General features: G+C 50.9%; 2 protein-coding genes across 2 annotated transcripts in view; one reads left to right on the top strand and one right to left on the bottom strand.

Annotated features, from left to right (window-relative positions):
- Nucleotides 1–13,769, top strand: part of LOC308576789 (galactose-3-O-sulfotransferase 3-like) — a 17,417-nt gene extending 3,648 nt beyond the window's left edge. The window contains exons 2-3 of the mRNA XM_081176727.1: nucleotides 3,645–6,559; nucleotides 13,088–13,769. Of these exons, the coding sequence (XP_081032853.1) occupies nucleotides 3,645–4,785 (1,141 nt within the window). The 3' untranslated portion in view covers nucleotides 4,786–6,559; nucleotides 13,088–13,769. The remainder of the gene's footprint in view (nucleotides 1–3,644; nucleotides 6,560–13,087) is intronic.
- Nucleotides 13,516–26,952, bottom strand: ATG4D (autophagy related 4D cysteine peptidase). Its single transcript, XM_081176645.1, has 11 exons — nucleotides 26,794–26,952; nucleotides 25,146–25,447; nucleotides 22,586–22,669; nucleotides 21,251–21,424; nucleotides 20,083–20,416; nucleotides 19,037–19,101; nucleotides 18,747–18,895; nucleotides 17,605–17,683; nucleotides 16,402–16,478; nucleotides 15,550–15,669; nucleotides 13,516–14,941 (listed from the first exon to the last, which is right to left on the bottom strand). Exons 2-11 carry the CDS (start codon nucleotides 25,363–25,365, stop codon nucleotides 14,759–14,761), a joined length of 1,485 nt encoding a protein of 494 aa, XP_081032771.1. The 5' UTR covers nucleotides 25,366–25,447; nucleotides 26,794–26,952; the 3' UTR covers nucleotides 13,516–14,758.

Here is a 26,952-nt window from a genome sequence, read left to right as displayed (position 1 = left end):
TCCTCACCCAGGGAGGCTGTGTTACTCCTTTGCAACTCAGTCTGCATTTTATTCAAAACTTGGGGCAAGCGGCTGGGTTTAGTTAATAGGTCTTGGGTACCACCTTGCCTTGTTGGGTGAGACGTGTCCTTCCTTACCTCTTACGAAGGGGGTCAGGCTGCTGTCCTGTCCTTTGGGTCCCCCCTCCTTAAGAAGCCTCGCCCCCCTGTGCCCAACAGCTGCTCTCTTGAGGCCGGGAGACTTGGACGCGTCAGATCTTCCATCTGCTTGTTTGGCTGCTTCGTATCTCGTAATAGTCTGTGGAAGTTCTGAGCCGCTTTAGGGAGGTGAGGCGAGGTAAGACACCCATTGACTGAGAGGCTTAACTTGGCCACTGGGCGAAAAGCGTGATTTGGTGACTATTCGGAGCTGAGCTGCGCTGAGCGTGGGAGCCTCTACCCTGGGCCCTGAAATTCCAGAGTGGGTGCCGAACTGCTGCTCTGAAGATGAATTGCTTCTGTCTCTCGGTTGCCATCTGGAGACACCGCTCCTTGCTCCTGGGTGCCATTTTCCTACTTCTGCTGCTCCTCCTCAGGCAACTGACCAAGCAGTAAGTATTGGTATGTGGGGTACAAGGGAGCTTTGTAGAGAGAACTGTCTTGGTACCGGTACGATCCTGATCTCGAAAGACAGTTGCTCACCTCTCTGCTTGATTTCTGAAAAAGGGGTTCGGAGCCAACGCAGGAGAGATGTGTCTTTGAGCAGATGTTGCAGAATAACCACAGCCAGCTCCTTGAATCTGGTCCCAGAGGGAAGGGTTGCCAATCTGCAAGAAATGTCTTCCATCCTCACCTTTTTTTTGTGTGTGGTTGTTTAATAAATACATCCCTATCCTGCTCTTCCTCCCAAAGCAGCTCAGGGCACGATTAGAAATTAAGCCTTGTGTAAGAAGACCAAGAAAGAAATTAGTCCTTGGTACTGAGGTATCCTTAGCAGTTGCCCTCTGCAAAACTGCCTTTTGGGTTTGTTGGTTCTTTTGGGTAGCTCTAGAGATGTGCTCTAGAGATGGCACTCTGTAATTTTCCAGATGGTCTCTTTCTGGCCCCTGTGTGGAGCTGGTTGCTGGCCCAGCAGTTCTGTAAAAGGCTCTGTAATTTATCACTAGGTCTATTCATTACCTGCTCCATCTTTCCTTGAACAATATTGTTTCTTTTTTTTTAAGTGTCAAATAAAAATATGAACTTCCAGTTGATAGATATAGATGATAGATAGATGATAGATAGATGTAGATGATAGATAGACATCTCAAAGGGTTTCAACCTTTTTGGGTCCACGGCTCCCTTGACCAACTCCATTCTTTCTGCGGCACCCCTGTGGGGCTCAGGAGCCCAGTTATGTCACCCATTTCCCGCAGAGCTGGCAGCCTCTCACACCTTTTTGAACACCCTTGTCTAGGGTTCCCTCAGCCTCCTCTCCCCTCTCCAGCTGTCTTTGGACTGTCAGGCTTTTCAGGAATAGAAATGGGTATCTGTTGTCATGGATACGGGGAATGGGAAGTAGCCAGGTAGGATTGTCCAATGCCTGTAATGTACACAAGGGACTACCAGTTTATGAGCATTTAGCACACACCCTCCTGAAGGCATTTCCCAGTTACTAGCAGAGCACAGAACTGTAACACGTGACATTGTTCAGTCCTGACCTAGTAGCCAGAAACATTTTCTCTCTATCTTTCTTTGGCGATCATTTGTAGCAGAGTAAGATTGTCTTCCATGAACACGGGTTTAACAATGAGTCCATAAGTGACTGTGGAGCTCAATTCTGGATCCACACGTCCTTCCACAGTGGGGACATAGGTTTCTGGGTGGGAGTCGATCACGGTGAGGGTTTGCCAAGCGTGCCTTCCTCTTAGCACGTTTCTCCCTTTTGTCCTGAGTTTGAGCGTCTTCAAAGCCCATGACACCTTTGGTAAAGGCTGTTCTCCAATTGGAGCGCTTGCAGGCCGGTGTTTCCCAGTTGTTGGTGTTTATACATTTTCTTAGATTTGCCTTGAGAGAGTCTTTAAACCTCTTTTGTTGATTCACTGGTGGAGGAAGAGGAGTGCGGGGGGAGCGCACTGCCTCTGGCAGCGCGATCCTGGTGGGGTGCCATCGTGGCTCCCCTGTCCCTGCTGGGCGCCACGCCTCTGCAGGCGGCGTGCCACACCCCCGGACACGCACCACGCCCCCGGTACGCGTGCCACCCCGCCCCCGCCTGCTCTCCGCCCCCCTGGTGCCAGAGCTTGAAGCTACGCCACTGTGTTGATCACCAGCATTACGCTTTCCATTTTAAAGTTTTCTCTCTAACCCACTCAAGACAAACTTCAGATCATTTCTGGTATGTACAGCAAGGAGTTTGGCCATTCGGCCATCACCGAGGGGCAGAGTAGTGTAAAGTAATCCCAAGGCTGGTCCTATTTATACATTATCCTTAAAGCGACTAGACAGATGATTACAAAAATATCCTAATACCCCAAAGATCCCTACCCCAAGCTGTGCTGCTGTGGCCTCTTGCTGTGGCACTCTTGTGGGTGGCACTGCGATCTAAACCACTGAGCCTCTTGGGCTTGCTGATCAGAAGGTCGTCAGTTCAAATCTGTGCAATGGGGTGAGCGCCTGTTGCTCTGTCCCAGCACCTGCCAACCTAGCAGTGCAAGTAGATAAATAGGTACTGCTGCAGCGGGAAGGTAAAAGGCATTTCCGTGCGCTTTGGTTTCCTTCACAGTGCTCTGTTGCGCCTGAAGCTGTTTAGTCATGTTGGCCACATGACCAGGAAAGCTGTCTGTGGACAAACACCGCTCCCTCAGCCTGAAAGCGAGATGAGTGCGGCAATCCCATAGTCCCCTTTGACTGGACTTAACCGTCCAGGGGCCATTTACCTTTACTAGTGAACTACTGGAGAGCACTGTAGTTCACGCCAGCTCTGTTCCTGGGCTCAGATTTCTGTCTGTGGAGGACAGCAATAGCAGCTTGCTGTCAGGAGCAATTTCTTCATGTGTAACCCAGTTTACCCAGCTTCCAACTTCTAGATACTCAGTGGATCAGTGGTAGGAAGCCTGTGGCCATCCAACGATGTTTCCGTGCACTCTAGCTTCCGTCACAGTGTCCTGTTGCGCCAGAAGCGGTTTAGTCATGCTGGCCACATGACCCGGAAAGCTGTCTTTGACAAACACCGGCTCCCTTGGCCTGAAAGCGAAATGAGCACCGCAACCCCATAGTCGGCCTTGACTGGACTTAACCGTCCAGGGGTCCTTTAAAGGTAAAGGTAAAGGGACCCCTGACCATTAGGTCCAGTCGTGACCGACTCTGGGGTTGCAGCGTTCATCTCGCTTTATTGGCTGAGGGAGCCGGTGTACAGCTTCCGGGTCATGTGGCCAGCATGACTAAGCTGCTTCTGGCGAACCAGAGCAGCGCACGGAAACGCCGTTTACCTTCCTGCCGGATCGATACCTATTTATCTACTTGCACTTTGACGTGCTTTCGAACTGCTAGGTTGGCAGGAACTGGGACCGAGCAACGGGAGCTCACCCTGTCACGGGGATTTGAACCGCCGACCTTCTGATTGGCAAGTCCTAGCCTCTGTGGTTTAACACATGGGTCCTTTACCTTTTTTAAAACCTCACCTTGCAGAGAAATATTGCGGATCAGCCCTGCAGAAGAACTGCTGAGTCCGCATCGGAGAAACGCATCCACTCGCTCTCTGGCTGTTCAGCAGCCGCAGGGGAAGACGGGCTTGGAAGAGCCGGTGGGCCTTAATGTTGTCTTTCTGAAGACCCACAAAACAGGCGGCAGCACGGTGCAGAACATCCTCTTCCGGGCTGGGGAGCGGCGGAACCTGACCGTGGCCTTCCCCCTCTATTCCTACCAGTTTGCCTACCCAGAGGCCTTCTCCAGGACGTTTGTGGAGGACCTCCCCACCGGGGCCACCCATTTCAACCTTCTCTGCAGCCATATGCGGCTGGCGGTTGGCGAAGTCCAGGCGGTCATGCCGCCACACAGCATCTTCCTCACGATCCTGCGCCACCCCGTTCAAATGTTCGAGTCCGTCTTCCACTACTACCTCAACGTCGTGCCTGCCTTCCAGATGTTGGCCAACCACTCCAGGCCGCTGATGGCTTTCCTGGAGGCGTCGGCTCGCTACTACGATGCCAGGGATGCCAGCAACGGGCTGGCCAAAAACCCCATGGCCTTTGACCTAGGCCTGAATGCCAGTCAGGAAGAAGCGCCGAGCGGCCGGTGGCTGGGAGAGCTGGAAAGGCTGAATCGGACTTTTCAGCTGGTGATGATCGCGGAGCACTTTGACGAGTCGCTCCTCCTGGCGAGAGAGCTGCTTGGGCTGGACATGGAAGAGCTGGTGTACGTCAGGCTCAACGTGCGCCACAAAGAGGGCGAGCCTCTGCCCAAGGCGCTGGTGCAGAAGATCCAGGCCTGGAACTGGTTGGACATGCAGATCTACAGGTTTTTCCAGGGCGTTTTCTGGCACAAGGTGGAGCGCTATGGCTACATGCGCATGAAGAGGGAGTTGGACGCCTTCCATGCGCTGCTCAGGGAGACGGGGGCCAGGTGCCTGTCAGGGGAGCCTGTAGGACCTGAGCGCATGACGGATGAGCTGCGGCCTTGGCAGCCGGGCAGTGTCACCATTCTGGGCTACAGCCTCAAACAGAACCTCACCTATGCCCAGTACAACGGCTGCTTCCGCATCATCCTGCCTGAGCTCCAGTATCACGCTTACCTCTATTACAGGCAATATGGGAGGGACATGCGCCCTTAGTGGGTTCCTGGCTATTATTTGGGGGATATTGGGTGCAATCCTGCTCTCCTCTCTATCCCTTGACCTCAGCTGTCTTACTCATTTGTTTTCTATTGGTTCTCTTGGGTGCGATTCCTGCATTGCAGGGGTTTGGACTAAATGATCCTAGGGATCCTTTCTGACTTAAACACAACAATTATACCCCACCCATCTGACTGGGTTGCCTGAGCAACTTTGGGCAGCTTCCAGCCTATATAAAAACATAATATATCATTACAAAAAGCTTCCCTAGACAGGACTGCTTTCTAAAGGTTATATAGCTACTTGATATCTGATGGGAGGGGTGTTCCACAGGTTGGATGCCACTACCGAGAAGGCCCTCTGCCTGGTTCCCTGTAGCTTCACTTATTGCAGGTAGGGAATGGCCAGAAGGCCCTTGGAGCTGGATCTCAGTGTCCAGGCTGAATGATGGGGGTGGAGATGCTCCATCAGGTATACTGGGCCGAGGCCATTTAGGGATTTAAAGGTCAACACCAACACTTTGAATTTTGCTCGGAAATGTCCTGGGAGCCAATGTACTGTAGGTTTTTCAGGACCAGTGTTTTATGGTCCTGGCGGACACTTCCAACCACCAGTCTAGCTGCCACATTCTGGATTAGTTGTAGACTCTACAACTAAGCAAATGTCAAAGATTCTCCTGGATAAAACACTCGATCCATTTCAATCTAGTGCCCTGCTATACAGAGACAGCATCCAAGCCTCTCTCGGATGACCAAAGAGAATTGGCTATTCTTCTACAATTCTCCATGGCATACTGTCGTGAACAGGGATTTTCAGATATGAAAGATCAGAAAAGAGAAAGGCTTCTTTGTGCTGATGTTTGTCTCAATTGAGATTACCTGACAAATGATTACCTGACAAAAGCAAGCTCACGCCTCTGATTGAGTTTGTATACCTACATGAGGGACATTTGTAAGAGGCTTGTTTATCATTATATTATATTATATTCATGTTATTATGTAGCTGCATTGTTTTATACTCCCTGGATGTCCCATGATCATATTATAAAAGTAGTTGTGTTCTATGTTATAAATCAAGCACTGCTAGTAGTTGTCTATTTTTGTTTTCCAATGTATTTTTTATCAATTAAAAAATTGGAGTGCTGCAAGCAAATTTTTATTCTGAAAGTGTGGCCCAGAGGAAAAAAGTTTGAGAACCACTGATTTGAAGTCGTCTTCTGACACCTCTGGTTAAGAACCCTTTAACACTAGTCTCTTGTTCACCAGCACAGAAGCTAACTGTGAAAAATCTGAAGTTCTAATGTTTATGTCCAAACTCTTATCACCTACAATCCAGCCTGTGATGCAGTGCATTTGCTTCCTCGTTGTTTTCCCAGCCTATTCACCTAGATTCAGAAAGGAAGGGACCATCATGCCAATTCCAAAGCGATTGGCTTGCCTGCCTCGGAGAACTTTCAAGGACAAAGAAGTGCATTCAGGAAGATGGGCAAAGTCTATGAGTAGGAGGAGATCTTGAGGCTCCTCTTAATGGTATTTCTGATTACAAGGAGTCGATCCCATTAGGAACCGAACAAGGGGCAGGATTCAATTAGGCTTCTGCACTAGCATGTCCCATGCTGTTCCCAAACTGGCACCATGGGTGGGAGAGAATGTTCACCTTAGTGCTATGTTGAGTACAACTTGACGTAAACATTTCTTCATTGCAGACTTCAGCTGCGGTCTATGAACTACCCTAATATGGAGGCAAGTAGCCAAAGAGCTTTTTTCTTTCACAGGTGTCAGAGCTGCTTGAAGATCCTAGCTCACAGAGGATCACGCTAGCCAGCGATCATTAAGTAAAAGTCTTTATTGAATTACAGTTTCCATTCTCACGCTGCTGCGCGCAAACTCTACGTCTAGTAGCTAGATCGGCGAAGCTCCGTCTGAGTCTCCGCCCCGTGTGCACCAACTTAATATCCTAGCCTTGCTCCACCTTTTCCGCCTGACTGTCCTCCTCTGGGTCCCTCTACCCCCCGGGGCTTCTTCCTTCCGGGATTCTTCTGACGCTGACCCGGACCCTCCTGCCTCCTTGCGCCGGGCTTTAGGACCTGGTTCCCTTTCGGGGCTGCTTACTGCGCCGCCTTCCTCTGCATTTGAACTTGGCGCGCGCGCCCAACCTTCCACTTTCCTCTTAACCGTTTCTTCGCTCCCCGATGGAGGCGTGGCCACTCCTGACTCATGCCCTCCCTCCTGTGGTGAGCTGCCAGCGCTTCCCCCCTGGCTCCCTTTCTCTTCCCTGCTTCCTGGCGGTGACGCTGGTCCCGATTTCCAGCTGCTCCCCCCTGAGTCCCCTCTGGCTCTATCTTCCTGGGGTGCCCCCCTAGCCCTGGCCACTGGTGCTCCTTTCTGTGAATCCTCTGATTCACTGGAAAGACTGGGAGATCTCGGGTCGTCGTCATCACTCATCTTTTCTTCTGCCTCCTCCCCTTCGCTCTCTGTCTCCTCCCTTGCCCGTGCCTCTGCTCCTAAACCCCTGACATCCATCCCCCCCTCGAAGCCCCCCATTCCCCCCTCCCCTCCTTCCGGTGCTGGAGCTGGGGGCTGCTGTTGCAAAGGGACGAACGTCGGATATCGGTCGCTTCCCGTGGCGGGCCTCCATCTGAACTCTTCCGGGACTTCCTCCCTGCTCTCGTCGACGACGGTCACCTCCGTTTCCATCTCTGTGCCGCCGTGCTCGAAACCAGGGTCGTCCCCGAAAATGTCCATGTCCGTCTCTCCCTCACTTCCTCCTGGCGGCGTTGCTCGTCCTGAGCAGTCCAGCCACTTTCTGCGGAACTGCTCCTCTGGCCTATCGTCCCACCAATACGAGGGTTCTGAGACAGATCCCGAGGGTGACCCCTCCGGGGAACGGACGTCTCGCGTTGGTTCCTCGTCCGAGTCGAACCCCCGGAACGTGCTGGCCGAAAGCGTGGGTGTGAAAAGCCAGTCGTCGAAAAAGTCTGCTGGCATAGGTCTATGTGGGAAGAGGGCATGAAACTCGTCTTTGAGCAGAGGTTCGTCTAAGGCGTATCCCGGCACCCAGCTGTTCGCACTGGCCGGGGTGCCCTCCTTGGCGAGAAAGTATTCTACCCCCTCTTCCCCCCATCTGGAGTCCAAAATCTCCGTGACTTCGTTGATGCGTTCCTTCTGTGCCGCTCCCGCGTGTCCTGTTCTGTCTCTGGCCGGACTCGGCGCCGTTCCGGGGTCCTGGAACCTGTGCGGTGCCTTGTAGGGAGTGAGCACCGATCTGTGGAATACCGGATGCATTCTGGAACCCTCCGGAAGTGCCAGTCTGAAAGCTACCGGGTTGACCTGCTCTTCGACTTGGTAGGGCCCCAGTTGTTTATGCCCTAGTTTCTTCTTGGCCAACGACCTGGCCGGCACTGCGTGGGCCGCTAACCAAACCCAGTCTCCCACGTGGAGCTCTTCTCCAACCCTTCTGTGCTTGTCTGCGTGTACCTTGTATGCGTGCTTGGCCAGCTCCAGGTGGCGCCTTAGCTGATCGTGGACTTCCTGCAGCTCCGACGCGAACGCATCTGCTGTCTGCGGCTCCCCCTCCCCCATTCTTTCCAGTCCCGGGAAGGTTCTGGGGTGCCTCCCGTTGTTGGCGAAGAACGGCGTGACCCCCGTGGATACGTGCTTCGTGTTGTTGTAGGCGAACTCTGCAAGCGGCAGGTAATCCACCCACGTCGCAGGCTGTTGATTTGCATAACATCTCAGGTACTGCTGCATGATGGCATTGACCCGCTCCGCTTGCCCGTTGGTCTGCGGGTGTCGCGCCGACGCCAGGTTGATCTTGACGTTCAGGAAGCCCATCAGCTTCTGCCAGAAGTTCGAGATGAACTGCCGCCCGCGGTCGGACAGAATAGACCGTGGCAGACCGTGAACCTTGAACACGTGGTCTATGAACAGTTTGGCGGTTTGCTCCGCCGTGGCCACCTTAGCACACGGAATGAAATGCGCCATCTTGGAAAACAGGTCCACCACCACCAGCACTGCCGTCTTGCCCCTTGAGCTGGGCAGATCCGTGACAAAGTCCAGGGCCACCCTTTCCCAAGGTTCTACCGGAGTTTGCAGCGGCTCCAACAGTCCGGCCGGCGGTTTGTGCACTGGTTTGGCCCTCTGGCAGGTGTCACACCTCGCCACGTAGTCTGCGACCTCCCCTCTCATTCCAGGCCACCAGAAATCCCTGGCTACTAATTCCACCGTCTTCTCCTTGCCAAAGTGCCCGGCCGTGGGCGCGTCGTGCAGCTGCTGCAGCACCTTGGCTCGAAGTTCGTCTCCCGGCACGTAGATGGCTCCTTTACGGATGAGCAATCCATCTCTTAGCTGGAAACCGTCGGCCGCTGCCTTGCCCCTTTGCACCTCTGCCATCTTTGCTTGTGCGAAGGAGTCCCCCTGCAACGCTCGCCGTACCGCCTCTAGGTCCACGGTCGCCGCGGCGCACGCCCACACTGTCGGTGCGAAGATGTGCATGGCGGCCGCTGGTGTTGCGTCCTCCAGATACTGTGGCTTACGGGAGAGAGCGTCTGCCATGATGTTGGTGTCCCCCGGGACATACTCTATTCGGAAGTCGAAGTTCGCAAAGAACTCAGCCCAACGTATCTGCCTCTGGTTCAGGAACTGTGCCGTGCGCCAGTGCTCTAGATTCTTGTGGTCCGTGCAAACCTGCACCGTGTGCTTGGCGCCGATCAGAAAGTGCCTCCACGCCTTGAACGCTGCATGAATTGCCAGCAACTCCCTGTCCCATATGGTGTAGTTCTGCTCGGACTTGCTGAGCTTCCTGGAGTAAAACGCTCCCGGTCGCCACACCCCCTGCGGGTCTTTCTGCAGCAGAACCGCCCCCACGGCTCTGTCCGAAGCGTCTGTCTCCACCCTCATCGGCTTGCTGGGGTTGACATGAAGCAGCTGCTCTTCCGACGCGAAGAGACGCTTGAGTGCCTGAAAGGACTGCTCCGCCTGCTCTGTCCAAATGAACTTCTTTTTCTTGGAGCTAAGCGTGTCAGTGATGGCCGCCGTCTGCATCGCGAAGCCCTTGATAAACTTGCGATAGAAGTTCGCAAAGCCGACAAACCGTTGGACCTCCTTCCGGTTGCGCGGGCTCTTCCAATCCAACACCGCTCGAACCTTGGCGCTGTCCATGGCGAGCCCCTTGTCAGACAGCTTGTAGCCCAGAAAATCCACCTCCGTCACGTCAAATTGGCACTTCTCCAGCTTGGCGTAGAGCCTATGTTGCTTTAGCCTGCTCAGCACTTCCTTGACGTGCTTGTCATGCTCCTGCTGCGACTCCGAAAAGATCAGGATGTCATCTAAGAAACAGACGCACGTCTTGTAGAGCAGTCCCGCCAACACGTGATGCATAAATGCTTGAAAAACGTGGGAGCCATTTTGCAATCCAAAAGGCATAACCCTATATTCGTAGGTCCCCAGGGGCGTGAACATGGCTGTCTTCCACTCATCACCCTCCCGCATGCGAATGAGGTTGTACGCCCCCCGCAGGTCCAACTTGGTGAACACTCTGCCGTTCCGTACCTTCGCGAGGAGGTCGTCAATTCGGGGCATGGGGAAGTCCGATGGCCTAGTCACACTGTTCAAAATCCTGTAATCCACTACGAGTCTCTTTTGGGGCGTGTCCCGCTTCTTAACAAAGAATACGGGACTGCCCCCCACTGCCTTGGACTCCCGGATGAAGCCGCGCTGCAAATTATGATCAATGAACTCCTTGAGTTCTTGCAGTTCGTCCTCTGACATGGAATACAGTTTCCCTTTAGGCAGCGCCGCCCCCGGCAGCAGGTCAATCTTGCAGTCATATGGTCTGTGAGGGGGTAGCCTGTCTGCCTCCTTCTCGCAGAAAACTTCCAAAAATTCAGCGTACTTGTGGGGAATCGCTTGCAACGTGCCTAGCAGCAGCTGTGACTCCTCTTCCTCTCCTTCCTGCCTGGGCACTATGCAGTGTTCAGCACAAAAGGAAGAGCCGAAGGTCAGCTGCCTCTGGTACCAAGCCATCGTTGGGCTGTGCTTGTCCAGCCAACTCATGCCCAATACAACGGGCGTGTCAGATAGTTGAGTGACGTTGAAGCTGATGATTTCTCTGTGATTCCCAAGTCGCATCACCATTGGTGGCGTCTGCTTCACCACTTGCCCCCCGAGCAGCTCCCTGCCATCCACCGTGACAACCTGCAGGGGCAGTGTGGCCGGCAGCAACTGCACAGCGTGCCTGTCGACAAAGTCCTGTCCTATAAAGTCCGCATTGCTGCCGGAGTCGATGGTGATTGGCACGTCTATGGTGATTCCATTGGGCAGCTGGAGAGATGCTGTGAGCCTCACTACTGGTTTGGGCGGGAGGGGGTTCACGGGCTGTAAAATCTCTGGGGACTGCGTCACTAACACGTCTGGCTGGGCCCCAGGGCCTCTTCCTCCAGCCAGACTGCGTCGTTTCCCTGCTGTGGTCCTGCTTGCTGCGTTGCTGCAGTCACCATTGCCGAGGCTGCAGTGAGCTTGTGGGGCCTCTGGGGACACTCTTTTGCCATATGCCCTGGTTCCTCACAGACGTAACACTTCCTGTTCCCTCTAGGAGGCTTCGCTTTCACTGCTGCCGGTGCTAGGGCTCTGGTTGCTGACTGAGCCCTTGCACCTCCAACCTCCATAGGTTCGGCTCCTCCTCCTGGCGGAGGCGTGGATTGCGCCCGCGCTGCTTCTCTGGGAAGGAAGGAGGGGCCCCCGGCTGGTTCGCGCCCTCCACGCCCTTCTTCCCTGCTCCACGGACGTCCTTCCAGCCTCACCCCCACTGCCAGTGCCCTCTGAACGACCTCCTGGGTGGTTCGGGGTCTCTCCCCCCTCGCGATCTCATCTTTAATCGAGTTGTGCAGCCCCTCCCAAAAGAGGTCTCTTACCGGAGCCGAATCTCTGTCCCATTCCAGGGCACTGACCAAGGCGAAAAAGCGGGCATGATACTGCCTGACGCTGGCCCTCCCTTGTCGCAGCCCATGCACCTCCTTCCGTGCAAGATCCACGTCAATACTTGATAAAAAGCACCCATCCATCGCTTTAATAAAGGCATCCGCATTCTGGAGCGCCGGATCCTTATCTCTCCATAAATTGCGTAGCCATGCTTTCGCATCCCCATGCAGATGGGACATGATGAACCCCACTCTCTCTTGTTCATCTCTAAAGTCTTTATGCAGCAGTTGCAGTGCGCACAGTACGTCGGCTCTAAAGTTGGGATACTGTTGCAGGTTCCCATCGAAGTGAGAGACTAGCCCGCCTGTCCGTCTCGCCAACCCAATTCCCTCCTGCCGGGGTGTCTGCTTTGTCAGCACGTCTAACCTGACCTGGAGATCCCTGCAGGCGGCAGCTGCCTCCTCCTCTCTCTTCCTGGATGCGAGAACCTCGGCGTTCAGTTGTGCCACTGCTTTTCTGAGGTCCTCTATCTGCTGCTCAGCCGTCATGTCGTCTGCCGTTCGTGAGCTCGCTAGTAGGCACCTGTTTCTCTCCCCTCCTCGAGGCTGTAGATGCCCACAATGAGGAGACGGAGCTTACTGTCAGAGCTGCTTGAAGATCCTAGCTCACAGAGGATCACGCTAGCCAGCGATCATTAAGTAAAAGTCTTTATTGAATTACAGTTTCCATTCTCACGCTGCTGCGCGCAAACTCTACGTCTAGTAGCTAGATCGGCGAAGCTCCGTCTGAGTCTCCGCCCCGTGTGCACCAACTTAATATCCTAGCCTTGCTCCACCTTTTCCGCCTGACTGTCCTCCTCTGGGTCCCTCTACCCCCCGGGGCTTCTTCCTTCCGGGATTCTTCTGACGCTGACCCGGACCCTCCTGCCTCCTTGCGCCGGGCTTTAGGACCTGGTTCCCTTTCGGGGCTGCTTACTGCGCCGCCTTCCTCTGCATTTGAACTTGGCGCGCGCGCCCAACCTTCCACTTTCCTCTTAACCGTTTCTTCGCTCCCCGATGGAGGCGTGGCCACTCCTGACTCATGCCCTCCCTCCTGTGGTGAGCTGCCAGCGCTTCCCCCCTGGCTCCCTTTCTCTTCCCTGCTTCCTGGCGGTGACGCTGGTCCCGATTTCCAGCTGCTCCCCCCTGAGTCCCCTCTGGCTCTATCTTCCTGGGGTGCCCCCCTAGCCCTGGCCACTGGTGCTCCTTTCTGTGAATCCTCTGATTCACTGGAAAGACTGGGAGATCTCGGGTCGTCGTCATCACTCATCTTTTCTTCTGCCTCCTCCCCTTCGCTCTCTGTCTCCTCCCTTGCCCGTGCCTCTGCTCCTAAACCCCTGACAACAGGTAATATAGCCAATTATTTGCTTTGAAGGTACCTCGAGTTTGGTCATGGTCTGAACTCTACAGGCTGGGAATTTGAAGGGGCAGGGGAGTGGCTGTTGTGCTTGTACCAGAGGCGTAGGAAGGGGGGACGGTCCGCCCCAGGTGTCATCCTGGGTGTGTGTGTGACAAAATCCCCCGGGCGGATTGCTGCCGCACCGATCTGCCCCCGTGGGTGGCTCGCCCCACCCCTGGGTGCACAGCATGTGCGACGTTCCGGGTGTCCAAGCACCTAGCTCCACTGCTGGCTTGTATCCTGTTTATGGTCATCTAACTGGCCACTACAAGATCAGGGGTTTGGACCAGGTCTCTGGTTTGGAGAAGCAAGGATTTTTGCCAGTAAACTGGTTCCCGAGTCGTAGCCAGGTCAATGAAAAGCTACACCGTAAAAGTACACCTGTTGGAGCAGAGCTTTTATTCATCAAACAGATCTGGAAGGAGGAGTGTTGCCTCTGAAGGGGGGAGTCTGGGTTGCCAGCAGAGTCATCCACACAGCAAACCTAGCTGACCACAAACACACCTGAGTTAAGAAAAGCAGAAGAGCACCCAAGCCCACTTCTGAGAGTTGTCAGTCTAACCTTTGCTCTAGCAGCTGCTGAAGAAAGACTGATAAGGCAGGAGGAAGTGCAGGGAGGGGAAAGAGAAATTCAAGCAACTGTCTCCAGGGTAAAGTATACAGGTTTAATACCCTTTTGCCACAGACCACTCAACCAATATGCAAGGCTCTATCTATCCCAGGGATGCATCTCTGTAGGGAATCCTATTCTCCCCTGATACTAACCTGAACTGTCCCCTCCACTCTTCCTTAGCCTCCTTCCAAAGGGAGATCTTCCTCTCCACTTTGAAACCATGTCATAATACTAATTATTCAAGTCCACCCAATACATCATTAACCAAACAGGCCTTGTGCCTCTTTTGTTCTTCCCCAGCCACCTGTTAAGCAGTGAACAACCTCTAGCTTGTAAAGTCTTCATCCCTCAATTTAAGTGAATACAGATTTGTCTCTATACGCACACCTCAATTAAAAAATAGACAAGACAAGCTGTGCCCCTCCTTCTTCTTTTCTGGGCCTATGGAGTGCACTGAAACAAATTGATGGGGAGAAGCAACCACACAAGCAGAGTAGCAAAGAACCTCAACTTGAGCGCAATAATGCACAGGTTAATAGCCTGGCCCTGAGTTCAGGACTGAGTTCTCTGTGTAGTTGATGAAGTTGCCTTGAACTCTCAGTCGAATAGACAGAAAGCTACTTTTAGAAAATCAACCCAGAACCACCTTGCTAAAGGTTTCCCTCTCCTCACTGCGAACTGCCTTGGCTCTTGCTATTGTACAGTCATTTCAGTGCTCAATATCTCGACCCCAAGTTCTTGTAGGCTTATTCCAGTGTCTTGACTTCCTTTTAGCAGCATCCTAACGATCGAGGAGTTTGGTAACCCCCACAAGACATTTCAATTGCAGCCTCTTGCATGGAGTGCTACCTGACTGCTACAGGCTGGAGTAGCAGAAGACAAGTCACTGCAAGAGTGACACAGGGACTCTCTCTCTCTCCTGGATCAAAAAGGGAGAGGGCTGCCGTAGGCATATACATAAATAAAAATAAATATGTCAGTGGTGTTGGGGCTGCCTCGCCAGCGATCATAAGACGACAAAATCCTCTGTGGTTGCCTTTTTCGCCCTGCCCCTCTTGCTGGGCCGCTGCCCTTGCACCGTTTGCTGGGAGAATCGGGAACAGAGCTCTTCTAAACCATAGTCCTGAGCACAGCCATCTACAATGGAGAACATGGGGTATTTCTCTTTGGCAGCCGCAGAATTGAGGACCTGCAATAGACACAAAGGAGGACAATTGACACAATCTGAATACTTGAGGCAGAGACAACATGAGAAGGTCTCTATGCCGGAACAAAATATAGCTACAGTCTATTTCTTCTCTGTTTCGTGATAGTCCAAGTACAGGGAAGAATTACAGGGATCTTACACCTCGTGGTAGAACCCCTGTACAAAAGAATTTGCACATCTTCCTCTCTGTCAGTTATCATCAGAGGGGGAAAAAACATAGCTCACAATTCCCATGTACAGGGAACAGGGAAGCTCCTGCAGCCAATCAGAAGCCACGGAAGCAGCACCAGACATTCAGGTTCCAAAAAACATTCGCAAACCGGAACATTCACTTCCGGGTTTGCAGCATTCAGGAGCAAAAATGTACAAGTGCCAAGGCGTTCGGCTTCCAAGGTACAACTGTACTTCCATCATTGCCTCAAATCACCTCAACCAGATCCTCACCCTCAACATCTCCACATTTCAGAATTCTGCAAACCCCGCTCCCAGTAAACCCTAGGAGTGTTGAGTTTTTTCAGATCCACACATCAATTCAAAGCTGGCCCCACTGGCAGGGCTTGGAGTTGCCTCAAGGCAAACATAACCCTCACCTGTGTCAATTCCACGCACAGGCCCTCAAACTCTCTTCTGTGGCTGACGTAGAAGCCAATGGTGCAGCTGGGATCCACCTTGCTGAAAGCTGTTTTCCGGGGTGAGTTGCAGTGGAAGGACTGGAAAAAGAGGATACAGCAAAACAGAGCTGTCTCACATCAAGGTGACCCAGAGACTATGTATTTAGTATCGCCAATTTATACACCACTGAGCACTGTAGCTTCTAAGTAGTGTACAATGAAGTTGCAAAAGATCAGTTAAGATCACCCATGAAGTCAGAAAATCTTGTTCAAAATGCCTGCTGAAATTTCAGAGAGTATTCACCAAGTGCCTGAAGTTCAACCAGGGTGTGTGTGTGTGTGTGTCCTGTCTGATCTCAGCCAAGAAGGAAAATCAAGTGGAGAATTTATCTTGCACAAGTAAAGCCTTCAATATCACCCTGCATCTCAAAACATGTTTTAAAAATGCATCTGTAGCATATAGACCCAATGATTCTCCTGTTTCTCCTCCATGTAGAGAATTCATAAGTATCAGAACTGACCTTGAGGGAAAATTAAGATGCCTTTTTTTCCCCACTGATGAAAATATGCCTTGCTCAGTTTTGTTCCTTCTGTAAGCATCAGAAATGTAACACCAGCTCTTGCTTTGACTACTTACTTTTTACCATACTTCTCTTAAAAGGGCTATTATACTTCCTCACTTTTTAGTGACAAAACACATTTATGTTTTTGCAGTTAAGCTGTAAACTCCCCACACCGGATGCCATGTTAACTATTTTGTCACAGCTGTGCCTAAGGTGCAATGATATATACTGGCTCCCATGCCATCCTGGAGCTCTAAGAGGTGCCTACCTCCAGGGGGAAATTCTCCTTAGTGGTGTCCACAAAGAGCTGGCAATAATGCGGGTCCAGGAACAGAAGTGTGTCATCTGGAAGACAAGAGAAGTGGGAGATCAGTTATGGATCCTATCTTGTCTTATGGAAGGACAGATTGTGAAGCTGAGGCTCCAATACTTTGGCCACCGCATGAGAAGAGAAGACTCCCTGGAAAAGACCCTGATGGTGGGAAAGATGGAGGTAACAAGGAGAAGGGGACGATCGAGGACGAGATGGTTGGACAGTGTTCTCGAAGCTACCAGCATGAGTTTGACCAAGCTGCGGGAGGCAGTGGAAAACAGGAGTGCCTGGTGTGTGTTGGTCCATGGGGTCACGAAGAGTCGGATACGACTAAACAACAACATCATTTTGTCTTATGAATGAGTGTGGTGGGGGTATGAGGGTGGAAGGGACTGTGCACCACCAGGAAATGTTTACGAATGGCTATCATAAATTAAAGGAGCAAACAATGGTCATAATCTAGTAAGCCCACTTGGAGCTGCTGATAACTAGGTGAGAGAAAGGGGGGGTGGCGTTCCTTCCACTGGTTTTAAGAACTAAGACTGCAAAGGCAGCTGAGTAGCAAGATGGCCCTACACCACAACTGGCATCTTAAAACCCATCACAACGTTTTGCAGAATCTGACAGTAAGGAATGCTGAGAATCTGGCTTATCATTACAGCCGTACCTTGGTTTTCAAACAGAATACGTTCCGGAAGTCTGTTTGACTTCTGAAACGTTTGGAAACAAGGCACAGCTTCTGATTGGCTGCAGGAGTGTCCTGCAGCCAATCAGAAGCCGCACCAGACGTTTGGCTTCTGAGGCAAAGTTCGCAAACCGGAACACCTACTTCCGGGTTTGCGGTGTTCGAGTTCCAATGTTTGAAACAACGACAGTAACAAAAATGGCAACGTTCTGCATGTTAACTTACATTCAGTAACTTCTGCAATTGCATTTTGGTCCATGCTGAGCATATGAGTGACCACGTATGGATGAAAATGTATGCAAATTACAGAAATAGATGAATGTCATGCAAACAATTTTGGTGAAGCATTTTGGTGGAGAATTTGGGGTGCCTGCCCTTGTTGGGGAAAAGCAAAGCAGCACATAATAACCCAACATCTGGAGGAGGAGAGGGGAGACCAGACATTTCTGCACCTCAGCAACGAAGTCTATTACCTTGATATCCAACGAAGTACAGGGAATGCCTTGGTTTTCCTCCAATGATCCCAATACAGAAATCCAGCCTCAGAAGTTCCTGCACAACAAAGGAACTTAAATCACACCACCTTCGACCAGCTCCCTTTCCAAGGGGTCGCCCAGTGACAGAAGGAAACAAATAGCTCAGTTGGTAGAGCATGATACTCTTTGATACTCTTCATCTCAGGGTCATCGGTTTGAGCCCCAGGTTGGGCAAAAGATTCTTGCATTGCAGGGGGTTGGACTAGATGACCCTGGTGGTTCCTTCCAACTCCATGAGTCTGTGATTCTACTCTGTGGTATGCCCTGATGCAGAATGACCAGGAGAGACACCAAACACCACCACCCACTTTGAGCGTTACGCAGGGCAAGAGGAATGCAACTGGTAAGTGCACTTGGGTGGGTAGGCAAGTAGTCAAACATGTTTAATTCACTGCTCTTCTCGAATAGTTGCATTCATGAGAGGCAATTTCTCTGTTGCGGCTACACAACTTGGCCATCGTTACACAGCAAAGGAACCTCCCACCCCACCCTTCCTTCCACAGAATGGGCACAATCCTCCTTAAAGAACTGTTACATTTTCATTCTATCCCATAGAGCCAAAGAGGTAAAGGACCCCTGGATGGTTAGGTCCAGTTAAAGGCGACTATGGGGTTGCGGCCCTCATCTCGCTTTCAGGACGAGGGAGCCGGCGTTTGTCCAGACAGCTTTCCGGATCATGTGGCCAGCATGGCTAAACAACTTCTGGCACAATGGAACACCGTGACGGAAACCAGAGTGCACGGAAATGCTGTTTAGCTTCCTGCCACAGTGGTACCTATTTATTTACTTGCACTGGCGTGCTTTCGAGCTGCTAGGTTGGCAGGAGCTGGGACACAGCAAAGGGAACTCACTCCGCCATGGGGATTCGAACCGCGACCTTCTGATCAGCAAGCCCAAGGGGATCGTGGTTTAGACCACAGCGCCACCCGTGTCCCATAGAGCTAAAGAGCATTCCCCACCATGTCCGCCTCTCTTGTCGTGCTCCTGGCTTGGGAGAAGAATGAGGCATCAGCCTGCATTCCAACAAGGATGTGCCCATTTGAGTCCCAGAGTCCACCTCACACCTATTCCCAAATCACCTTAACACAGTCCACGTAGGCGGGGTTAAACGTCTCTCCCCCTAGCCGCATGGGCACCAGAATGATGACTGCTTTCCATTCGGCAGCAGGGTCCCACGCGGTCCTGTCTTTGCTTCTATTGGCCAGGTTGGCCACATCATCTTTGTACACTATGGGAAGCAGCAGAGGAAGGACTTCAGGTCCTGCAGCCAAGGGGATCTCAGCCCAGCTACCTGGGCTATGACGTCCCAGGTGCTTCATGAACCACAGGCAGGGCTGCTTACCCCCCACCCCCCTTCAGCTCCTTTTACCTGTGCAGTCCTGAGACACATACACCGCCAGGTTGCCTGCTTCCGAACAGCAATCCACTGCTTTCCTGCAGGGGGGAGAAGGTGCACTTCAGTTGGACACAGCGTTGCCTCCCGACCCCACTCTCCAGCCAGCCTCATCACTGCAAGACCACCACCAGAGGATTGAGGACAAAAGGAAGAAGCTATAGATTTCTAGCTTCCGAGGTCAGGAAAGGAAGTGGAGCAGCACTTATCTGTCAGCTTCAGGGCTCCTTTGCTTTTGATGCTTGGCAAAATTCCCTCAACCCCCCCCCCCCAATACAAACAACAACAACGCCAAAGAGCTAAAGACTCAAAGGCAGGAGGCAGGCTGGAATCTGTGCCCCTCCCACTGACTAAACACTGCTGGATCAACACAGGAAGGAAGGAAGGAAGGAAGGAAGGAAGGAAGGAAGGAAGGAAGGAAGGAAGGAAGGAAGGAGGCAGAAAAGACCGACTGTTCCTTTTGCTGAAACTTCTGGGTCAGGACCACATACACACACAGTGCAGAAATACACAATTTAACATTCTGGAGGGACACATATTCTCCTTTGATTGCAAACCTTGGCAGCAGGCCAAGACTTGTCTCTTAATTTTAACGCTGTGGTCTCACAGCCCCATTCACAAGATAAAACCTTTGCCTGTTCTCATGGCTTAAACTTTGAATCGCCTTGATGCCATATGCAGTGAGATGATCCACACCCCAGTCAAAATGGGGCAGCAGAGGCAGGCCAGTTCTGGATGTTCTGTAGATTGGAAAGCCTTTGCACTGCCAAATCTTGAAACACTAAATATTGTTGGCCGAGCATCTTGATTTGTCTGGTGCACTAAGCATAGCCATGCAATAATTGGCAAAAACACGTGGCAAATGAGCTTTTACAACAAATATAGGTCTCCTGATCAGAGCTGGCAATTCGGCCCACCCCATTGCACAAATACACCTGGTGAGAATGTGCCAAAATCTAACACCCCTACCCCCACTTATTTCCTGGGTGTCAAATCATTTCTTGTGTCTTATCACCTCTCACCTGATTATGTGGGCTACAATAGAAGGCCCATACCAGTCCCCTGCTTTCTTCCCTGAACTGTGCCCCAGATCAACCAAACGGTGAATTCCAAAGGGTGCTTGAGGCCGATCAGCAAACCATGAGATAATCTTCCGGTGGTAACGCTCCTTTTCCAGTTCATCAGGACTGCAGGTGCGCCTAGGGGCCTGCAGCTCCCAGGGTCCCCTGCTCCTGTCAGTAGGGATAGGTGGGACCTGGCGCAGGTTAGCTGTGCTGGGACAGGGCAGAGGGGTGGCTTTCATGGGCTCCATCTCCGCCAAACTGGGGGTATAGAGGGCATCTGACCAGGTCCAATCTGAAAAGTGGAACAGAAAACCAAAAAGCGGGCTAGGGACTTGGGCACCCTTCATTCCCATTAACCACCCAAACACTGAAGCATCCCAAATGCAAGGCCGTTTCACTTGCTCAAGACTGCAAATAATTATAGCCTACATTTTGATTAGGACGCAGGTGGCGCTATGGGTTAAACCACAGAGCCTAGGACTTGCCGATCAGGTCGGCGGTTCGAATCCCTGTGATGGGGTGAGCTCCCGTTGCTCGTTCCCTGCTCCTGCCAACCTAGAGGTTTGAAAGCACGTCAAAGTGCAAGTAGATCAATAGGTACCGCTCCAGCGGGAAGGTAAACAGCGTTTCCATGCGCTGCTCTGGTTCGCCAGAAGCGGCTTAGTCATGCTGGCCACATGACCCGGAAGCTGTACGCCGGCTCCCTCAGCTAAGAAAGCGAGATGAGCGCCACAACCCCAGAGTCGGTCATGACTGGACCTAATGGTCAGGGGTCCCTTTACCTTTACCTTACATTTTGATTGGGATGGCGGTTGAATCTGGTGGCCCGAGCCTTTTGGCTTTGCTAGTGAAATCAACTATGCACAACTCGTAGTGCTATTTGTTCTGCAAAAAACTTTTCCACTGCTCAACTCTCCTTCAATTATTGATCTTGGGGTGGGGTGTCAGGTGCAATGGGAGGAGGGGCTGTTCAGTCTAGACGGCTCTTTGGGATGCTCTGTGATTCTGGGGCACACTGCAGATACCTGCATGCGTGAATGCATGCTTTAAGATGGGACAGGGGAATGGGATGGGGCGGGCAAGAGGGATCCCCTCACAACATGGCGCACAGAGCGGTGCCTCTCACCTCTGCCAAGGAAATGGACGACGAGACCCTGAGCCAGCAGCATCTGACCACTGCGCAGCATGCAGCCCCAGCCACAGTCAGTGGTCCACATAGTGCCTTCTAACTGCTGAAATTCCCGTCGGTAGGTTAGCCAGATGCGTGAGGCAAAGTCCTTCTGAAAGCACTCCACATCCTCTGTTAAGGCAGAACAGAGACCGGTCAGGAAGAGGCCCAGCCAACAGCAGCACACAAGCAAGCCCAGAGGCAGAACCTTTCCTTTTTGCATCACAACGCCCCCAGCCATATTTACAGGGAGACCCTCTAGCTCACGGATGGGGGAGTTCAGGCCCGGCACAGGTCTCAGTTTGGCCTGTGAGGCTGTTTTCCCCAAACTATGCTCACTTGCCCTGCACCTGACATCTTATGGGCAGGTGGAGCTGTAGCTGCCGGTGCACAAATTTGAGTCCCAAAGTCCTGATTGTGCATTGGCTAGGCTGGCTGTGCTACTGGCAGTCAGACAGTTCCCAACACGGCTCTCACCAAGTCCCGACAATTCAGAGTACCTGTCCCCTAATGCGGTTTTTCACAAACCTGTGGTCAGGGATGATGGAAGCTGTAGTCCAATAACAGCTGGACCAATGAAACATTGCCCTAATGTCATTGCGACATCAGATGATCATCAGGTGAGTGACCATGTCCACTTGTCAAATCTGGCCCACAAAGGATCTGTTGGCAGATCCAGTTCCCCACCCCCTTTCTCTAGCTGTACTGTCAAGATAATCCTCTTCATCTAAGCCAGGCTTCCTCAACCTCGGCCCTCCAGATGTTTTGAGACTACAATTCCAATCATCCCTGACCACTGGTCCTGCTAGCTAGGGATCATGGGAGTTGTAGGCCAAAAACATCTGGAGGGCCGAGTTTGAGGAACCCTGATCTAAGTAGTTAGGATAAATGAATAAGGACCAGAACAAATTGAATTAACGCTATACATCTCAAACGTTAAGGAAATAAAGGGCAGGTATGAGCTTGTAATCCCTCCTTGGCTATCCAAGACAAAGAAGAGGCAGAGAGAGAAAAGCAACAAAGTGCCGGCATGAAAGGACTTCTTGGCCTTGATCTTCAAATTCGCCATCTCCTATCCGTACTCCTGCACTGCTAAGAGGATTGGCAGCCTCTTTCAGAAATGCATCCATTGTCATCGACTGAGGGATTTTACACCAAATCAAGAGTGTCTTGTTGGGGGTCAGAGGAAGAGGCAGGCAGAAGTTGCATGAAGGAACTGCACAATACCATCGTAAAACGAAAATGAACCCAAGTTCTGGGAATCCCCTCCACCCTGCCTCCCAAGCCACTCACCTTCACGTTCAAAGCGGTAGATGTGTCCAAAGAGGTAGACTGGGGAAAGCTTGCTGAAATTAGTTTTGGTCTTGACCGTCCAACCTCAGGAGGCAAAGGAGACAGGTAGGTTTGTTACAAGCCATGTGGCATTCAACACTGGGCCTCCACTTCCTTCCTGCGGGTTCGTATGGAAATCCAGGCTTGACCTAGCCTCCAAACCAGTGGCCTCCAGTGGCAGAACTCCCCACACCCACCCTGACTGCATAACAATCTGCAGAGGGAACACCTTTCCCTGCACACTTCTGCTTAAGACGTTGCCTTCCACCAATAAACATCCACCAATGAAATAGAAGCCACCCCTCAAATGTTATTTACTGCAGCTTGCGTTCTCCCATTCACCTCAGTCTTCACGTGCATGAATGCATGGCTGTAGTTGGGAGCATTTCTCCAAGAATAGCCTGCATGAACAGATCTTGTTCTGCACATGCAACATCTTTGTGAAATCTCAGCTGGTGTTATTTAGACAGGCCTTTGAAATGAGAATTTTCTTTTAACCAACCACAACTTATGGAAGTTTTTACTGATGCTTTATTGACATTCTTATGATTGTATCTTTTGTATGGTGAACACTGGCTTGTAATTATTATTATTATTATTATTATTATTATTATTATTATTATTACTACTACTACTACTACTACTACTACTACTACTACTACAGAAGTGTGGTTTATAAATACTTAAATGAACAGATAAAGTATTCACCAGCATGTGCCTGCAATGGGGAATTCTACAATGTGCTGAAGCTCACTGCTCAGGTGTAGAAAGAGCACTATAAATGTTTTATTTTTTCCAGCCCCTCAACTACAGATGAAAAGCAACCCCATCCAAATTGCCCCTGTTCATTCCTGACAAGCCTGACAAGAGAAGCTACCTGGAATCATACAAAGCAAGTGCTCTTAGTGCAGGAGAAAATACAGGGAGGGAAGATACGGTGGATTTCTGCTCCCACCGCCAGAATAAAGCAATCAAGTTAAACATTACACAAAAAGAAAGCAGAACTAAATCTCTCCAACCCCACCCCTGCCTCTTGGATTAGTTTTTAAATGCCATGGGGTAAGATACGAAATCCTTATCTGTAAACACAAAACACACAATCAGTGTTGTAAGTAGAATTTAATAGGACATTTTCACCAACCCAGATAGATCTGTGCTCACATTCACTCTCCACAGCCATGATTCAAGGAGCTAATGCAGAAGCAGAAGCTGGCAGGGGAGGTGTTCTCAAACCAACCAGAAAAGCATGCAAGAGGTGACAGCTTTATTAGTCCAGCAGAGGCTAATGACAAGATGACAAAAAACAGAAGTAGAACCTGCTCTCCAAATCATATTATCTTCCCCACCCCATGACCAGTAAGGCTAGCCATATTTGTTCAAGGTGTGTAAGCCTCCTACACACATTTGCTCTCTGCTCTTTTCGTAAAAACACACTTGGCAGCTGATCTCAGAAACAAATACTGACATATCAAAAGCCTGTGCTCAGCCTCCAAATCTAACAGGGATTTGGGGCAAGCTTGGCATGAAAGTGCCTTTTGTCAATGAATGAATGCTTTTGTTGCAAGACCTGGAGATTTGCCATATCCCAGAGGACATGGCAGAATTCCAGATCTCAACATATGGAGGAATTTCAGAGGAGCTCTTGCAGCACAAACAAAGGAAGTCACTCCATGGCACGACGAGTTGTGCCAAATAAAGGAAGTCACTTCATGGCACAACAAGACAAAGGGCAACATGAGAATCAGGCCTCTCAAGAGTGCAGGCGACAAATTGTCTTGAAGTTTGGGGCCATCTTGATTCTCAAAGACAACATCTACCCACAAGTCTTATGACACTGAAATCTGGGGATATCCTGGGTCTCCCAAAACCATACAAAGCCAAGTGCTAATAATTCTACTGAGTACTCCCAGAGCCATACCTTCTATGTCACTGTAGGCTAAAACTAGCACATTGCCAATTTAGTATTTAATTCCATAAAATGTATATACCACTTGATTGCAAAAAAACAACATCTTCAAAGTGGTTTAAAAACAATAAAACAAAAATAGTTCAAAATGTCTATTTAAAATATTAAAAAAAAATACTAAACATTAAGTTAAAAACCTGATTAAAACACAATTGAGATGCATACATGTTTAATTTGTGGTTTATGATTTTAGACATCGATGATTAGTAGCTAACAAAGCTTTCTCAATAAACAATTTTCAATTGTTCATTTTTTTAAGATAAGGATGCATTGTTGAAAAAGAGAATCCAACCACTACCCCCCTTTTTGTTCTGACTTAAAACCAGAAACTGCTACTATATTTTGGATATTGGGGCTAGAAGTTTATGGTTCATTTTTCTAGCTTTTAATATTTTTATAATTGTACGATTCTGTAATTTAATTGTATGCCACCTTTGGTGGGGTTTTCCCTCTTAAAGGAAGCACAAACATTATTTAAACTTGTCAAGTGGTGGACTAACAAGGAGGAGGATTATTTCCCTTAATTTCCATGCAACAACCGTAAGTCTGACTCACCATATTTCACATTGTTCCAGACAGAGAAGAGCTTGCTTTTGATCTTGTCCACTTCGTCAGGCTCACTATGTTGGCTGCGTGCGGCACCCCCTCCGGGGAAGAGCCCTGGGTAGTTCCCCCCTTGACCGCTGGACCTGGGATTAAAGAGTTGCCTTCCGTCTGAGTGGCGCAGCTCATCCTGGCTTAAGTACTGCACTGAGGTGGGTGACACGGAATTCATTTAACAACTGGGACCAGTGCAGGCTGCGTCTTCTGTGGGGGGTTGGGATGAAACTTCCATGTGCCTCGCCAGGGAAGCAGAACTGCAGAACCATCAGAAACAAGGGTGAGAATCTCACTAACAAAGCGACTAAGGAAGCCCAAAGGCCCCAAACATTTTAAAGTACAAATCAATGCATTTGCAAACAAGACTCATGTTACCCCCACCTCTGTCTGTCTGACTCAAACCTTCATGCTCAGCTGTATGAGATGAGAAGGAAAAACCTTTACGGGACGCTAAGCTGTAAAGAGCAAATGGGAGAATTCACCCAAACTGTTGTCTCTTTTTCAAACAATGGCTGTGAATCCCTGGCGACTCCAGTTTAAAGGATCTCTTGCACCAGGACTAAGAACAACTGTGCACGTGGCTCATCTTAGACTGGACTAAGCGAGTGGAAAGGAATCAGAGAAAATCCTACAGCTCCCCCCCCCCCGCCTCCTTTAAATGAAAGCTGTGTAAACCAGGGGTCAGCAACCTTTTTCAGCCGTGGGCCGGTCCACTGTCCCTCAGACCATGTGGTGGGCTGGACTATATTGGGGGGGGGGCAAGGAATGACCGAATTCCTATGCCCCAGAAATAACCCAGAGATGCATTTTAAATAAAAGGACACATTCTACTCATGTAAAAACATGCTGATTCCGGATTGTCTGTGGGCTGGATTGAGGTGATTGGGCCGCATCCGGTCCATGGGCCTTAGGTTGCCTACCCCTGGTGTAAATCATGGTTTTTATCAGTCCACAGACTGACCACCTTCATCTCCCCAGCTGAACCTTTTAGAGCAGCATACAATATTCTGAACCAGTAACAACAGGGTGGGGGGAGAAAGTGAAAGGCACCATATTTCAAGCAATATACAGTGGTACCTCGGGTTAAGTACTTAATTCGTTCTGGAGGTCCGTTCTTAACCTGAAACTGTTCTTAACCTGAAGCACTATTTCTGGGTTAGCGGAGTCTGTAACCTGAAGCGTATATACCACTGTATTGGGAAGTCTTTAATGTCTGATGTTTTATCGTGTTTTTAATATTATGTTGGGAGCCGCCCAGAGTGGCTGCGGAAACCCGGCCAGATGGGCGAGGTATAAATCTTATTATTATTTTTACTATTAATATTATTATTTCAGCAGGCGTCGCACAAAGAGTGAAGGGAAAGGCGCCTGCTTGATCTCCATAGGCAGGGAGCTCCCAGATGCAGGCGATGCCCCACTAAGCGGCCGAGGGACCCTCTCCCCCTCTCCCCCTCCCAACCCAGCAAGCGCGGCCCTAGCAACCCAACTCGCCCCCAGCAACCAGCGCCCATTCCACCGCCACGGAAACCTTCCCCTCTCCCTCCTGCAGCGACACACGGCCCAGGCGAGCCCCGCTCCCCCCCCCGCTCCCCTCACATCCAACCTGGGTGGGCATGGGACGAGGTAGCCCGTTTCCCCGGGGCGAGCCGCCGCCGTTCAGTCCGCCATGACTTAGGGAGACCCTTCCGCTGCGAGCGGCAGCGACAGCGCCACCGCCATCTTAGATCCCCGGAAGCAGCTGAGAAGCACCCAACGTCCGGGC

The sequence above is a fragment of the Podarcis bocagei genome (genome assembly GCF_964188305.1).
Source record: "Podarcis bocagei genome assembly, chromosome: 17".
Taxonomy (NCBI): domain Eukaryota; kingdom Metazoa; phylum Chordata; class Lepidosauria; order Squamata; family Lacertidae; genus Podarcis; species Podarcis bocagei.
The sequence above is the reverse complement of the archived record's forward strand: the minus strand, read 5'-3'. Positions and strand labels throughout refer to the sequence as shown.

Coding starts and splice junctions, on each gene's coding strand:
- ATG4D (XM_081176645.1), bottom strand. CDS start 25,365: ATGAATTCCGTGTCACCCACCTCAGTGCAGTACTTAAGCCAGGATGAG. Junction 22,670..25,145: donor CTGGAACAATGTGAAATATG/GTGAGTCAGACT, acceptor TTGCCTCCTGAG/GTTGGACGGTCAAGACCAAA. Junction 18,896..19,036: donor TGTGTCTCAGGACTGCACAG/GTAAAAGGAGCT, acceptor TGCTTCCCATAG/TGTACAAAGATGATGTGGCC.